Here is a 16,975-nt window from a genome sequence, read left to right as displayed (position 1 = left end):
GAGCAGCTGCTGTAGAGGAGTTCAAGCTTCTACAAGGTCTCCAAGCTCAACCTCTCTCTGAATGGAAGGATAAACAAAGCCTGTGTAAATGAGGACGTTAGAACCAGAACCTAAGTAGGTAAGGAATAAAGCTGCATAAAATCTCAGTAGATCAACTGTTGGGCGTCAGTCCAGAAGAGGTCAAAGTGTGAGTGCTGCTGATACCTTTTATAGGCTGAGGTGCCTTCGCCTGTCTCCTCACTGAGTGCTGGTTTTACATCACTAATCCTTTTTATAACAAGACCAGGTCGTCTGTTTTATCAAGGGTTGCTTAATTGGAAAAGCATTAATTTCTGTGATTATTAGGCTGCTTAATCCTCGACGTCATGAGGGAGAACGAGGAATGGCTGTATATTCTGATATTAGACAAGGAGATAAACACATCGGTCGGTCTCATAATTGATTCTTAATTGAGTCCTTTATGTTGTGTATTAATCAAGGTTGATGACAGGTGGGATCACATGGAAAGGCTTAAATTGGTTCCATTAATCCAAAACTAGAAAAATGAAATCTTTATGAAGTGGATGAGATCCACTAAGCCTGTAGGACTCAGCATAACCGAGCAGACAAGCTTGTGAATTAATCCCTCCCACCAATGAAGAGCTGTACAGAGTCCGGTTCATAGAGGAGAGGAGAGCTCCTCACCCTGCAGGTATGACAACGTTAAGGTCAGTTGTTGCCAGGTCACTTAGAAGTTACTGTTGTTAAACCCTCACAAAACAGTGCCGGTGTTAATGTAAGATCTGTTATTGATCGTTAGTTCAGCAAGGGCTCAGTTAATTCATCATTTTCCAGTAATTAAGTAAGCAGATGTGTTTGCAAAATTAACAGACTCTAGCTTTCCATTTGGTTTTCATTTCTCAAAAGTTGTATTGTTGAAAACAGATTGAACCAGCCTTGTAGGTTCAGGAACCCAAAACACAATTTGACTTTGGAGTCCATTGATTTATGAGGATTATTTTTGTCTCCGTCAGGGAAATGTTCCTGCTGTGGAGTTCCTCCTCTACAGAATAAACAAAGAAAACACTGATTGCGCTCAAAGTTGTTAAGTAAACTTCAATAAACCTTTGGCTTTGGTCTTGTGTAGACACAGTTTGTTTCTGTTTGTCTTCACTACAATCAGACCAAACCTGTCCAACTGGAACAAGCATCAACTCAAAGACTGTAATGGAACAGGAAGTTGTTTTTGTTGATAAAATTTGAAAACTAGACGGTCTCAGTGGAACGTGTATGGCTCTGTGTATGTCCATGGTTCACACTGATAACCAAAATCTGAATCAGAAGACTTCATCATCATGCACGGTGAATTCCATAAATATGAATGAAAATAGTTGTAACATAAGCGTACAAAATAAAGCAAGTACCTGGTACAGCAGATGAATGTTATTTCACCTCAGCCGTTGACTCAGAAGGGCTGCGAGTGACTCGTGATGCGCTTGTGTGTTTGTCCAGGATAATCGAGCACACCATCAGGGCTGCGGTGGAGCAGCATTTCTTTGAGCTGAAGACCTCCATCAACCAAGACCTCAGCAACTACGACAGCCAGAGGTGAGAGTGCAAACAAGAAGAACCCACAGAGGAAACACAAAGATAAAAACCACATCAAGTCGTTAAACATACATGCATCCGCGCCTGCGTGCTGACAAACGCACACCAGTGGCTGAAAGGGACACTGGAGGACCGCTCAGTGACATGCATGCCATACTGAACGTGGTGTACAAAGGGTTCATGTTAGCGGGAAACATGTTGACAGCAGGCAGAAGGAAACCACATGTCGAGTGAAGCAGCTGTTTGAGATCAAGTCTGCTTGAAGATGAATCAAGATCTCAAAGGGTTGTTGATATTTATGGGTTTCTGACATTCGAGACGTCTTGGCGTGAAGAGTTTACACTGCGCATCAGACAAGTCAAGTTGGTGTCAGGCCGTACTGAAGCCATCGAGGCTCCGTGTTACTGATGAACACGCATCCTCACAACTTTGTCCAAACTTTTCTGTTTGATGGCTTTTGAACTTTTTTCCATTCTCCTCTGTAGTGAGCCATCAGACCAAGTCCGCCATGGTGACCAGGAGCAAAAACAAGACCCTGGGGACAGTCCCTGCTACGTAGATGAAAAGACCCCGCTCACACAGACAGAGCAGCGCATGCAGCAAAACCAGAATGACACACAGGTCAGTGCAAGACACAAACACACCCACACACACACACATACACACACAAATTCATACCATCCATTCACAAACACACCAGCACAATTAGCAAGGCACAAAATCCTGCTACTGCACACACCTGAGTGACAGCACAAAATCCTTCATTGTGTTTCTCACCCATAATAAATAAAACAGTGGCAAAGACATATTTCTCCCCAAGCCTCACAAATCAAAGTTGAAATCTGGTCACAGCGCGCATACACACACACAGACACACACACACACAATAGACACAGACAGACTATTTTCTGTGTGGGTTGGCAGCATATTTCCCATAGCTAACCTCCTTCCTGTTTCAGTGCTTGCACTCCCTTTCAAGGCTGAATGTTTGATATTATCAGCACAGCTCATCTTTGTTCTGGTCTGATTGCTACAATTGCTGGGATTTTACTGCGGTAGCCGACAGAGACAACAGCGGTCACATTTTACAAATACACACACACACACACTGTACACGTACAGTCACAGGCAGCGTTTTGTTCTTACTGATGTATAATTGCCAAAAGACTTACCGATCAGCCTGAAAGTGGTGAAAAGCTTCTTTCAGACGTGTCAGCGGTGGTGGTCGGAGTTCGTTTCTAATATCTGTCAGTCTCCCATTGTTCCTGGACACCTTCTGGCCATTTTGATGCAATATGCTACTTCCTGCTGTGAAATAACATCCAAATGATTTTTCAGACTGTGTTCTAACACCAGTTAAGTAACGATCCCTGAAAAATGAAACGCACATTATTTTCAGATTTCAGACCTCTTCCTCTTTTTTTTTAATCTTTGGCTTTACAGCCTCCCTTTGTCAGTAAGTATTATTGATATTGGTTGGACAAATTGAGATCTTCTAAAGCTTTTGATTGGTTGTGAATAAGAGAATAGAAATGCTGCCCAAATATATAATTTCCTGGTCTTTATTAAATTCTGGTGTATTTGTGCTGCAATTTCTGACAGTGACGTACGCCAACCATAATAGAGGAAGTGAAATTTTAAAATCTGCGGTTTAGAAATGTTTCAGTTTCTACTCGTCCTCCCTCATTTTTTTGCTTGTCTATTACTTTAATGTGAACCCTTCACCCTCCTGCCTTCTCACAGGATTCATTGGACTCTGGTGCCGCCCTGGAGGAGACGTCGGGAATGGAGCTGGATGCAGACGCTGTCAGAGATACTGAGAACAACATCAACACTGCCAGGTATGGTTATGAAAAGCCTTCAGCCGTAATTAGAAATGAAAGGTAGACAACAGATCAAGACGTTGAGGCTCGAGAGATCAAGGGTCATTTAGGTTAAGTGTTGACGTCAGTGGAATGAGGCTGAGTTGGCTGTGTGGTACACTATTATATTTCTTTCTCTCACATGCACGGATGTTCTCTTACTAGCTCACGTCGCTCACATCTATGGCACTTAAAGGCAGACATTAACCTGCACTTTACACTTCATGTCCTCCCGTAGCTGCTCGCAGCTTGTGATTACTGTGGGATGGTTCTGGAGGGTTCAGCTTTCCAACACCTGAATGACAGCTCCTCAGTTAAGAGGAGCACTAACTAATCAGCAGATTAAAGACAATAATGATAAATAATAAAAATGTGAGATTTTTCCTGCGGAGGGAGCAGCAGCTCAGTGAGTCATTCGTGATTTTATGTGTGTGACGAGCATGACTCGTCCTCTGCTATTCCAGACATGTTACAGACAGCAGTCACGTCTCAACTACAACAACAACTACAGCGAATTTGTACTCTAAATGATCCTAATTAACTGCTCTAATGAGACCAAGGTAAATAGTTTTGCTTTTCACATCCCAGGACCAGAAGACGACTTGGCAGGCAGTTAACATCGAGTGTGTGCTTAATGAAATCCACACTGGGCTAGATTCTTCCACACTGTTGCACCTGACACGAATGGAAAAGATATTTTTAAATGATCCCATGAGAAGCAGTCATTTCTGCTGGAATTTTATTGTCAGTCATACTTATTTAAGTGATGTTTGTCATCTTTTTTTTTCTGTAGGCAGGACAATCAACCCTGTGACACCATGGAGCAATGTGATACCATAAGCTGTGTAAGTTCGGATTTATCGGCGTGTTTCTGGTTTTGTTTCGATTTTGTTCTGTTCCTCAACCTCCTTCTTTGCTCTTCTTCCAGGACTCGGGTTCATGCAGGTGTGACCAGAACGCCAACACCAGCGAAACCAACAGGAACCACACCTCGCCATGCCAATCAAAGAGTGACCTCGGCCCCCACCTCCAACTCTTTCCTGACAACCAGTGGGAAGGTACGAAACCACTGCTGACAGTTGCACATCAGAGAGAAACAAAGCTAAAATTCATTTTGGATTTTCTGGTTGTTCAAATTGTAATGTCAAATGACTCCAGACCTTCATCGTGGTTTTATTCATCTTGCAAACTGAATGTTTGATTTATTTTTGGATCCATGTGACGTACCCACTCCAAGAAATCTCTCCACCATCTCTCATGTTAATTTTTCTGCGGAATTGATAAGAGTCCAGTGGCCTTGATATAATATAAGTTAGGAGGTAGAAAAGAAATATGTTGTGAAACTGCTTCTCTGTTTGGGCATTGAGATAAAATTCTTCAGTATCACGAGTTTAAGAAAATCTTCCTGAACTTGTGTGTATATGTGTGAGTGTGTGTGTGTGTGTGTGTGTGTGTGTGTGTGTGTGTGTGTGTGTGTGTGTGTGTGTGTGTGTGTGTGTGTTTGTTCTGTCATGTTTCCCGGTGGTCTGCGTTATTTTCATATAACAGCATTCCTCAAAATGTTGTCATTCCTCTTTGTGCTCTGCAGCTCTGTTAAAATATCCAGAGCCGCTGGCCATTCATGATTAAACCCAACAGTCACACCGGATGAATGTTGGCGAGTGAAATCTTGACAAATGGACCTCACAGCTCGTCTTCTCTACTGTTTCTGTCCCTTCTTCTTCTTCTTCTTCTTCTTCTTCCTCTTCTTCTTCTGCTCTTCTTTCCCATCTTGTCCTTCCATCCGAACAGCTTCACCTCCCTCCCATCTCCACCTCCCTCCCATAGACTTCTCATGTATGCACCTGCAAAAGGAAGGCCATGGTAAGTAGTTTCATATCTACCCACCTGTCCACCAGTCAACCATCCTCTCTTTGGTCCTTTCATGGGTTAAGGTTAGCTCATTTCTAGTGGTTGCTTGCTGGTTTGGCCAAAGGAAACTTTTGTGATTTACTCTCAGTTTTTTTTTCTTTCAAATTTGCTTGTTTAAAACTTTTAAACAAGTCCCTGCATGTTAAATCACTCTTCTTCCCATCAGATCTGACGCAGCAGCTCTTTCTCTTCCTCTCATCATCCCTCCTGCTACAGCAACTGATCAGGATGTGAAAACACCTTTCCCCCCCCGGCTCTGCTTCTCTGTTCCTCACCTTTGTCTTGTTATCTTTCTGACCCCTCCTTCACACCCCCCCCCCCCTCCCCTGTGACTCAGCTTGTTAGCATAGTGCTGACAGTCCAGATACCATTAATCAGGCTAGAGTTAGTCAGCAGGTTACTGAAGAGGAAGATTAATGTGTTGTTGAATATATTGGCTCAACAGCCTCCCTCCAAAGCAGCTTTTGCGTGTATTTAATTTCACTACATGTGGAATACTCTCTTTGCAATGATTTAATCATTTCCCTCCTCCGTGCCCTCTGTGTAGCTCTGACTGTCCCCTCTTGATTTTTGTCCCCCTAATTCTCTCCAGATCCGGTTCCTGCTTACAAATCCTGGCAGGACGATAACGAGAGCGGAGAGGCTCAGCTCTCCCCGCTAGCCGGTCGCATGGTTCCTCTTCCCCTGCTGCCCCTAGAGGAGGATGCAGACGAGGAGGGGGAGGAGGGAGGGCAGGATGCCTCCCCCTCTTCTTCCCGCTCTCACCCTCACCTTCTCGCACGGCGATTCCTTGACTTCGGAACACACGGTGCCCAGCGCTTCCTCCAGCAGGACCCAGACGCCACATCACCCACCAAAGCACAGAGGTAAAATCCTGCATCCAGTTTGTTTTTGTTTGCCCTGTTTCTTGGTCATAGTTGAAATGTTTGGATGATATTGGCGATCACACGTGCATCCTCTCCCCTGCAGGCCGCGCCGAGCATCTATTGGCTCCAAAGAAGCAATGAGGGGAGGAGATTCAGTGACGCACCAACTCACCAAGAAGCTTCAGCACCTGAAGAAGAAAATCAAGCAGTTTGAGGAGCAGTTTGAGAAGGAGAGAAACTACAAGGTAAATGACAAAGTTAGAAATGGAGCTGTAAAATTAATACCTGTACAACCCAACAATCAAAATCTATTCAGCACTATTTGAAACGCTATTTGATCATTGAATAAACACAAATGTAATTTAGTGATTGGTTTTACTATTAATTCTGTTTGTGTTGCTCCTACAGTCATGAAAATCCTCAAAAACTAATTTCCAGACCTGGAAAATTTTGTAAAAACAAATGAAGCCAGAAGATTTTGTAAATTTGTTTCACAAAGAACTGTACACCTTGGTTTAAATTTTTATGGTGTATTAAACCACATAGTTCTCTCTCTCTCTCTCTCTCCCTCTCTCTCTCTCTCTCTCTCCCTCTCTCCCTCTCTTCAGCCCTCTCACGGAGACAAGGCAGCTAACCCCAAAGTTCTCAAATGGATGACCGACCTCACCAAGATCCGCAGGCAGATCAAAGGTACAACCACTTGTTCTTTCTCCTGTGAGTGTGTGTGTGTGTGTGTGTGTGTGTGTGTGTGTGTGTGTGAGTGGGTGTGTCGGGGTGTCTATGTGCCATCATATTCCATGCTGGACAGCTTGACCCTCCCCCAGTCCTAACCTTTGACCTTTGTAACAACATGGCATGTGTGCTGTTTTAACACACAAGCAGTCACGCACATGCAGGGGTTGACATGGCTCTCACGTGCGTGGCTTCCACCCAACAGTGTGCTGGTGCGTCCTTGTGAACCCACATTCATTGCCTGTGGGGTGAGTTTGGTATGGTGAAACGCTGTATCATGCTAAATGTTACATGTACATGTCTTTGAAAAGCTGTAGGAAGGTTAAATTACAGATGCCAGTAAGCTAGCCAAGACCCTTTAGAATGTGAAGTCTGACATATAAAGAGTTCCATGTTTGCATCTTGAGGTGTTTCTTCCATCTGTGCATCATTTCATCATACTGAACAACCCCCACAACACCAGACCACCTCCTCCACGCGAGGTGACCGCTCTTCGAAGAGGAGAGCGCAGTGGCCGGAAACATTTCTCTGTTTCAAATTGAAAACAACAATAACATGAGAATCCGCTCTCCACTTTCCTCCCTCCTCTTTACCGCCCAACGACCGATTGATTGATTGATTGACTGATCGGCCAACCAGGACGCCAGCACCACCTTTTACCCAGAAGCACGCTGAGGCACCAGGCTTTGCTCCATTCACACAGACGCCACCATGCCCCTTCCTCTTCCTCTATCTGCTCCCCTCCTCATTACACACTTACCCCCCCACTCCACCCCTACTCAGGCCTGAGCTCTAGACCATATCACCTCAGTAAGTACCAAACACTCAGTAAGTAGCCAATACTACATACAGTACTGAAAGTCACAATGAGGTGGCGTTGTTGTGAGAGCATCTTGCTTCCTTGTTTTGGTGTGTTTCTGTTCAAACTGCATGTTGGCACAGGGGTCTCTGTCTGTCCTGCATTGCCTCACATTTGTTTTTGATTCAAAAATGTGTATTTTTGTCATTTAGGTTCAGATGTGTGTTTTGGCATTGAGAAAGGGACATTTTATTCCAGTGTAATCACCACGGGGAAGGTACTGCTAACACTCGGCTCAAAATAAAGGATGAGAGTTCACATATAAGGAGGGAACTCTGTTTACTCTGCTGCTGCGTCCCCCTCCTGACGGACGGATCAAAGCACTCTGACACAGACAATCGATTCCACTGAAATACACACACACACAAGCACGCAGAAATTATCAATATTTCATCAGTAGCCTGTATAACTGCAGTGGCTATCAGAGGCACTTAAATAACCGTCTAGGCTTCAGAAAACATAAAAAACACAAGTCAAGTCAAATTAATTGGCTTAGAGGTTTCTAGTTTTTGATTTAAACCAAATTGTTTGCATTCTAAATAACCCGAACGATCCATCTGCTTCTAGAACAACAGAGTAATTTCATTTCCGTCACAAACTGTAGCTGCTAGTCCAGATTTGCAGCAGGTATCTGCAGCAGTGCCTGTAAGTTTAGCAGTTTTATAGCTTTTAGTTTTCAGATTTCTTTAAAAATTGCTGTTTGCTTGCTGTGTTTGCGTTCTGACTTTGCTGTCGTGTGTTTCTTAGGAGTGTGTGTTGTCTGCGTCTGCTTGTCTTTCTTCTCATACTGTGAGTGGCTCACATTAACCACGGAGGCTGTCTGATAAACTCCTGCATGTCTGATTGTCCAGTAAAGAATTGTCTGAAGCCACTTTTACATGGAGATTCGACATTTTCATCAAGGACACGACTCGTGATTGTTTGCTTGTTTACGCTGAGCCAAACAACACGAGGCGTGTTCATTTATATACATTCTAATGTTAAACAGCAGAGGCGTGATGTGTAAATTCAGCTGCATCTAGACAGAGCTCTGTGTGTGTGTGTGTGTGTGTCTGTGTGCGCGCAAAGTCATTTACATAGGCTCAGTGCGTGACTTCAGAGGACGAGGTGTAGTATCGCTGCAGTACTCCTGCTCGATCCAGCTGTGTAGAAGCGGCTTTAGACTCAGTTTTGTCTCTTAACTCTTCCTTTTCTTGGTCCCTTCTTTTGTACTTAATCCCTCTTCCTTCTCTACTCCTCTCCTCATCACTTTTTCCCACCCCCATCAGATGCCAAACACCGCGCAGAGACTGAGCTCGGCCCCCAGACTCGCCCCCGAAGCAACACGCTGCCCAAGAGCTTTGGCTCCACGCTGGACCAGAGCAGCTCCGATGCAGTGGTGGAGGTCAAGGGGCAGCGTCCCACCAGGGAGGAGACACTGGATCTGATCCAGCGCAGGGTCAAAGGGAAGAGGCAGGAGGACGGTTGGCCTGATGACATCAAGGTGAACCATCAACCCATGGCCCTAGCTAGGACAGTCGAGAGACTTTTAGAAAATGCACTAACACTATTCCACGTCTGTCATTGTGTAGAAAATGACAAAGGAGCAGTTGTCATGTGAGAAGACGGTCCTTCAGAAGAACCTGCTGCACTACGAAGGCCTGCACGGTCGGCCGGTAAATGACCTGAACCTTTTATCCCGACTAGAACGATGATTTCTAGAACTTTCAAACATTTTAACCAGCTCTGTCACGCCCAGGTGACCAGAGAGGAGCGTCAGGTGGTGAAGCCTCTCTATGACCGCTACAGACTGGTTAAACAGATGCTCACCAGAGTCAGCATCACACCTGTAACAGTGAGTCCATGACACACACCTCCTCAGCTCCCACTTAGACACACACACACACACACACACACACAATCATACAGGCTTAATATAGTCTCATACAAGTATAAATACAAAACCCAGATGTGAAGATGAATGTGTTCCCTGCCTCACACACACACACACACACACACACACACACACACACACACACACACACCTCCTAATAACCTCCTGTCCCACTCGAAGGTGTCTCCCTCCAGTAAGAGGCGAAATCAGACCCTCCAGCCTATCATTGAGGGTGAAACTGCCCATTTCTGGGAGGAGATCAAGGAGGAGGAGGAGGAGGAGGAGCAGAAAGCAGGAGGAGACAATGACAGGGAGGAGCAGGAAGAGGATGAGGACGAGGAGGAAGAGGAAGGAGAGAGCAGCGGCGGGGAGATGCAGAGCTCTGAGGTCATCATGTCCATCGACTCCATGACATCGAGCGATGGACCAATGAGGAGCCAGAACCAGCCTGACGGACAGAGCGATAAGAGCCAGACGGGAGATACGATGAGGGGCAAGCTGGAGGAGGGGTCAGGGAGGCTGGCGCTAGACCTGCGGCTGTCCAGCTCAAACGCCTCATCAATGTAAGAACACACACACACACACACAGATAAAATACGGAGCTTTTTCCCTCTCTTCATGAATGAGTCCATTTGTTTCTCATTTAAGACCCCAAGCAGGTTGCAGCACCACTGGCCAGTAGTTTTATTCCAGGTTAAAAAAGAAAAAAAAAACACAGATTCCAGAATATGCAGATCAAACAAACGTGTGACTATTTCTGTAAAAGTCACATCTGATTCATCTGAAACAAACCAAGTTTGGATTACAAGAGCAAAGAGCTTTGGAAAGACCTGGTGGAGGCACACGAATCGATGGAAGGCGTGTCACGATGGATGAGCTGGTGTTTTGAACTGCTAATGTCCACCCCTGCAGTGGGGGAAGAAGTAAAACCTCTGCCAACGTAGCCGATGCCAGCAGGAAGAACACGAGACTGAAGAGAACAGTGTCTTATCTCTTTAACTGAACCCATACACACACACACACCCCTCTAAACAGCTCAGGCTTACACATCAGGTTAAACGCATCTGACAGTTGATCCGTCACTCCACACTAGTTCACTTCCTGATCACACTGACCTCACTTCCTGTCCTCCTTTTTGCTTTCGCTGTTTCACGGTCCAAGTCTTGGTCGTGTGCCTGTGCTGCTCACAGACGTGTTGCTCATGCGCCTTCATGTATCCATCATCCTTCAGGCCAGAGCTACTGGAACAGCTGTGGAAGGCCCGAGCAGAGAAGAAGAAACTGAGGAAGACCATCCGAGACTTCGAGGAAGATTTCTATCAGCATAATGGCAGGTAGGACGAAGGGTCACAGGAGCTCTTCACAAGTGAAGTCCTACTTTTGCGTTGTGTTTAAGGGCGTCGTATAAAGCTTTCATTCATGCCCGTCACTCTCTAAGCTCTTAGCGTGTCTGTCGGTGTCATGTTGTGTGTTCTCGTCCGCGGTAGTTTAGAACAGCTTCTAACCGTCAGTTATGTTGCTTCGATGAGCTGTTGGCGGTCGGCAGAAACACTAAGTAGAACGTGATTTGCAGCCACGCCTCTTGCCTTTGACTACATTCCGGTCTCAGGCAGGTCTGGTCTGGGGGTGCTGGTGGTGTCAGGACATGAAGGTCAGGAACTCATTGTCTCTTCTCCACCGTAGAAATGTTCAGAAAGAGGACCGGGTGCCCATGCTGGAGGAGTACCGCGAGTACAAGAGAATCAAGGCTAAGCTCCGCCTCCTGGAGGTCCTCATCAGCAAGCAGGATTCCTCCAAATCCATCTAGACCGCAGCATCAAGCCCCCCCCACACACACACACACACACACACACACACACACATACACACACGCAAGAAGCCACCGACCACCTAGATGACCCAACTGGACTGGCATGACCTCATCGACATGACTCTTCATGTGCTGCATTCATGTTAGAGGTAGAAAACCAAACACGCCAGTTCCAACACAGGAAGTCGTACATTAATACACGAGCGGTAAACAGGTTTTATTCCCCAAATGTTCCAGATCGTTGTGAGAACACGGACGTAGAGAAATATCAGTGAGAGACGCGCCGGTACGTCAGAACGTGTCGAAACGCCTCGTTAATCATTTCTAGCTTTTCTAACCCCAGTCGAACTCAGATCTTGTTTGAAAACATGTTTAATCCATGAGGTTGGTGTGTGTTCACCAACGCCCTCCTGTCACATGAATGCAGCACTGCTTCATCCTTCAGCTGATTAGCGACGGCAGCCTCAGCCAATCACTGCTGCCTCCACCGCCTGCATATCGCCTGAACCCGTCGGCCGCTAAAGAAGAAGGAATCGTCTCCCCCCCCCCCCCCCCCACACCAACGTGACTCAAGACTTCTTACATTTCCTCGTCTTCTGAGGACAGAAACAAAAAAAAACTGTTTTCCACATTTTCAGGAACTTTTTCTTTTTCTCTTTCTGTGTTTTTTTTTTCCTTCACGCTGAGGAATCATTGGACAGCTTGAGGACTGACATTTTAGACCCCCCCCCCCTTTTCTTTTTTTTTTTAGTGATGGACACTGGGAAGAGTGTTATTTTAGTCTAACGTCGTCTAACTCCTGAATCCTGATGATTTTAAGAGAAATCCGCCAGTTTAAAGCATCTTAGCGTGTGTTCTTGTTTAAACAAAACAAAAAAAAATAAGAAGTATATACATTGTGAGACACTGCTGTTCATGTTTTTCCTTGAATGAAAATGTGTCGTATTCCAACAAGGAAAATGGAAGAAGAAAAAAAAAAAACTGTATTAACTCTTGGTGTGAGCTTGAAGCTTTTTGGACGCTTCAGTTCAGGACTCTTTTCTTTTTCTTTTCTTTTTTTTCTATTCCTCAGCATTTTCTTGGACTTCTGTTCTATTTTGGCAATATTTGTCAGTCAGACGGACAGTCGGCCGAAGTGTTATCAGCGTTTCTTCCTCCCATGAGCCTCTCGCACAAATAGCTGGTTTGAAATGCTCAATTCGCGCATATTCGTAAGTCATCCTCTGATATCTCTGACAGCGATTTTAGGGCGTAGCATTTATGTCTCCCATCCCCAGAGTCTCGGTGCAAAAGTCTTCTTTGCCTTTGTTTTTGTTTCGTTCGTTCGTTGCTCAGTTCGCTGCACGGAGGTCTAGCAGGTCTCTGAGGAGAACGTCCGGTCTGACCGGCGACGGCGGTCGGAACCGGCGTTCTTCATCTCTGGTCGGTAGAAGTTTGATTGTAGCTTTAAAAGCGGTGCCAACACTGCCAGCACTGATTTAAAATGCAGATTTGTCTTTAAGCTGGTCGATGTTTTCTACTGAGGAGCTGAGGGTCTGAATGTGGGTGCGATTTTACAGCCAAGAGAGAAAACAAGAACAAACCCTCTCTTTGGCGGAATCAGCAGTCGTTTCATTTCCTGCTGGCGGGTTAAATGAGGACAAGTGAGGAAGGTGAGGAGGAGGAGGAGGAGGAAGTCCAGACTTGAAGTTCAGTTAATGCCAACAGGTTTGTCCTCGTGGTCTTTGAGGCCATCGAGAAGTCCCAGAGTCAACCTGCTGTTAGGTGAAGTTCTATTTTAAGAACTGTTCTATCTGGTAAAAGTCGCCGCGGGCAGATAAGACACTTTTCTTGCTGAACGTGCGCCTGCGGGGGTCAAAGTTCAGATCAAAGCTATGAATGAGTCCAAGAGTGTGTGTGAGTGTTTGAAAGATGGAGGGAGCAGTGTGTGTCGCGTCTCGACGGTTTGATGTAAAAAGATGTTATTTGCACAGCATTCCCAGAATGCAGCCCTGTTGTGTGTGTGTGTGTGTTTTTTTTTTTCATTTGTATTTCTAAAAATGAAGCACTACTTCTATACATATATAAATATCTATACTGTATATAAAAACACCCAAAGGAATGAATGTCCAAAATGTCTAAATTATTTTAAACATCTTGTTGTTTGGCCCCCTTTGGTCGGTTCTTTGTGATGCCATGACAATGTTTTCTTGTTTGGTTGGTTTTTGTTTGTTTTGTTTTTTTAATATTGCTATTACTATCATAACCATTATTCTGTGTGTGTTGATAATAATTTTGTATCTACTCATGAATTGTAAAAAAAACAAAAAAAAGGAAAGAAAAGAGAAAAAAAAGGAAACAACCCCCCCTCCCCCCCCCCCCCCCCCCGCCTCCCCCAAGCTGTAGAAGTGAGCGGGGCACCTGCTTGTTTTTATTTGGTTGCTGTGTGTGCTAGACGCTAACCTAGAGGCAGTGCTGTAGTGAGCTTGCATGGCCAACCACAACATAAAAGACTATGAATAATAACATGACGTATTGTTTCTATTATTTGTGCCATGAAGAAGCAGCAATAATAACAATAAAAGTCTGCGTGGAGGAGCTGATGAGTTGTGTCAGTGTTTGTGGTACATGTTTTTGTTTTTTTTTTTTAATTCACACACACACACACACACACACACACACAAACACACTGCATTTTCACCACTGTTGCTGGAGGTGGCGCTGCTGAAAACCGGTCACCGTGGAAACAGAGCTTCAACTCGATCTGACAGGAGTTCCTACATGAATTCTTGTTGCTTGAAAACTTCGAAGAATTCCGAGTCGACCAAATCTGAGCTGAGCTGATTTTGCTCCCCACGCTGACGGTCGTCCACAGGGCGGCGTGGCTCAGGGTAGAGTGGCCGTCTAGCAACCAAAGGCTCGCTGGTGTGATCCTCGACCCCGGTGTCCGTGTTGGTGTCCTTGAGCAAGATACTGAAGTCATAATTGCTCCTGAGGAGAAGGTTGGCGCCTTGCATGGCAGCCTCCACCATCAATGTGTGAATGGGTGAACTGGAGAGACGACACTGGCGAGCGCTTTGAGTACCGCTAAGGTAGAAAAGCGCGATGTAAAATTGAGTCCATTTACTGGAGGCACTGCCTTTTAATAACTCACTATTTTATCTGTACCTGCAAAAAATGTGTTTTCTTATTTCATGATCTCACACACACACACACCGTTAGTTCTTCATTAATGAAAAAGGATGAGAAGGAGAGAAGAGAAGTTCCGAAATTCCGTTTGGCAGCGTCGCTCTGTTTTTTTAAGCAGCTACGTGGCACTTTATTGAATATGATATATGATTATATAAATATGACAGAAGTAGTATATATATATAAATAAACAGCAAGCTGTGCAGTAGTCCATTGGCTGGGAGGTAGTAGTGTGTGTGTGTGTGTGTGTGTGTGTGTGTGTGTGTGTGTGTGTGTGTGTGTGTGTGTGTGTGTGTGTGTGTGTGTGTTGGGGGGGGGGGGGGGTCATGTGCCCTGCAGCAGTCTTTTCACAGCCATGGGGAAGAAGCTGTTCTTCAGCCGGTTGGTGCGGGCTCTCATGACTCGACCAGAGGGGAGGCTGGAGAAGAGAGCGTGTCCTGGGTGGGCGGGGTTGTCCTGCATCTTTGTGGCCCGTCGGAGGAGAAGGTTGAGTGAATCTCTTCCAGGCGTGGGAGCGGAAAATGCAATCATTAACATGAACACAGGAGAATAAAAACTCTCCACACCGGTTCTCCTGCTCCTAGTTTTCATGGTTCTGGTAGAGAAAAAGTGAGATACTTGAGACAATTAATTACTTTTAATGTTTCTGTTATTGTAGGACGCAGTAAACGCGGTCATCTTGTTCAGCTTCATCTTATCATCTCACCAATTCGATTTTTGCTCAAAGATTAGCTGTAAATTCCCAGGGTTGGATCTTACCAAAAGGTGGACATACACTGGTAGTTTTCTGACCGTACGACTCATCCAAGCCTGTACAGAAGTGACACAAACCCTGATATTCCTGTTTCAAGCCCCCGGTGTTCTTCTGAAATAATGAGATATGAAGACGTGGGGAAACGGAGAGATTTTTGTTTTACAGCTTTGAGCGGTAGTGGATTATTTTCTGTACATCAGAAGAGGAAGAAAGTGTGTCCAGTGTGTAAACTGTGTGATCAATGAATGAACCCACAGGACCAATGACAGTTGGAGAGAGAGGGGGGGGGGGGGGGTTCATTCATTCATTCAGCTGAAGACCAAGAACCTCACCTCCAGGTTCGGGGAGCGGCTGCTGCTCTGGAGGGTTCTGCTGGATCCCGTCAGCTGAGGCTGAAAGGTCCACTTCAGGTCAGAACCGGTTAAACGTCCAGGGGGCGTGTGATGTCACAGACAGCTGGATGATGATGATGATAATGATGATGATGATGATGATGATGATGATGATGATGATATTTTATGAAATGACGTTTCCAAGCTGGAGTGAAGAACCTTGACCAAACTGATGTTTCAGCCCAAAAAAACAAAAAAAGAATTATGACTGACCTTTTTCGGTTTTTAGACGTTCACCAGTGTTTCATCCTTTCGGATCAATGATGCCATCATCATCATCATCATGGGTTTGCCGGTGGGCTTGAAAACTTTAAAAAAAAAGTGTTATTTAATAGTTTTTCAAAAGCTAAAATCAAGCACGCCCTTGTTGGAACCTCCCAGCTGAGCGACCTCAACCTTCCGTGTGTGTTGGTGCAACGCAACAAGATGTTTCATGCCAACCTGGGCTTTAGGGAAACGTGCGACCGACATCTTCTGGATGAAAGTACGGTTTACTTCATTGAAAACATGATTTACAGGACAAAGGAGGAGAAACAAGTTAGCTGCGGCCCTTCAAGCCCGTAGCGTAGCGTCTATCCGCTCAATCTCAGCCAGATGATTTGATGCGTGTGGCGTCTCACCACCGTGGAGCAACGGTGCAGGTTCTGGGCTGTCTTCATCGGCTTCGTGCAGACCGCAAGTGCAGAGAAGGTCTTTGATCCGTTCACATTCACAGGGACACCACGGGGTTTTTTTTTTTTTAATTTTCTAATCTCTTCCAATAAATCTGAATAATCTAACGGGGATTTGTTAGCATCTTTTTGTGTCACTCTCAACTGGTTTCTCAGGCAGTTCGCCACCTTTTGACCTGTAGCTCGGACGCCTGGACACCACGAACCTGATCTCACCGCTCGAAAAGGATGTGCTGGCAGTCTGAGGGAGATGGACTTGTTTTTTGGGGGGAGTTTACGTCTCCCAATGATGGGATGTTTCTGCTTGGCCTGTTTCTCACCTGAAAACAGACCCCAGACGCAACTGCACGGTCAGTGACAGCCACCAGGAGACCGATGGAAGCCCGGACGAGCAGTAGAGAGCAGTGGAGGTGTTTGTGTGACTGAGCCTCACTCCCTCCGTCTACTGAACGTCTGAAGCTCATGTGTGACACCATTCAAGTGCGAGTATG

The 16,975-nt window shown here is 45.4% G+C and overlaps 1 protein-coding gene across 3 annotated transcripts in view; it reads left to right on the top strand.

Annotated features, from left to right (window-relative positions):
* The window catches only part of fam13b (family with sequence similarity 13 member B), a 64,141-nt gene extending 50,060 nt beyond the window's left edge, over positions 1–14,081 (top strand). Inside the window, exons 9-24 of one of the 3 annotated variants that reach the window (XM_086222127.1) lie at positions 1,492–1,587; positions 2,073–2,208; positions 3,331–3,428; positions 4,243–4,294; positions 4,378–4,507; positions 5,241–5,312; positions 5,953–6,226; positions 6,330–6,471; positions 6,835–6,916; positions 7,598–7,768; positions 9,086–9,300; positions 9,389–9,472; positions 9,556–9,651; positions 9,871–10,253; positions 10,922–11,023; positions 11,373–14,081. In XM_086222127.1, the coding sequence (XP_086078253.1) occupies positions 1,492–1,587; positions 2,073–2,208; positions 3,331–3,428; positions 4,243–4,294; positions 4,378–4,507; positions 5,241–5,312; positions 5,953–6,226; positions 6,330–6,471; positions 6,835–6,916; positions 7,598–7,768; positions 9,086–9,300; positions 9,389–9,472; positions 9,556–9,651; positions 9,871–10,253; positions 10,922–11,023; positions 11,373–11,496 (2,257 nt within the window). In that variant the 3' untranslated portion in view covers positions 11,497–14,081. The remainder of the gene's footprint in view (positions 1–1,491; positions 1,588–2,072; positions 2,209–3,330; positions 3,429–4,242; positions 4,295–4,377; positions 4,508–5,240; positions 5,313–5,952; positions 6,227–6,329; positions 6,472–6,834; positions 6,917–7,597; positions 7,769–9,085; positions 9,301–9,388; positions 9,473–9,555; positions 9,652–9,870; positions 10,254–10,921; positions 11,024–11,372) is intronic. The other 2 variants (XM_086222128.1, XM_086222129.1) reach the window with 2 other exon arrangements.
* Positions 14,082–16,975: the final 2,894 nt, after the last annotated feature.

Source organism: Aulostomus chinensis, chromosome 13, assembly GCF_037954235.1.
Source record: "Aulostomus chinensis isolate RoL2024-O1b breed Wild chromosome 13, RoL_Achi_v1.0, whole genome shotgun sequence".
Lineage (NCBI taxonomy): Eukaryota > Metazoa > Chordata > Actinopteri > Syngnathiformes > Aulostomidae > Aulostomus > Aulostomus chinensis.
Note: the sequence above shows the minus strand (reverse complement) of the source record. Positions and strands in the feature narration are given on the sequence as shown.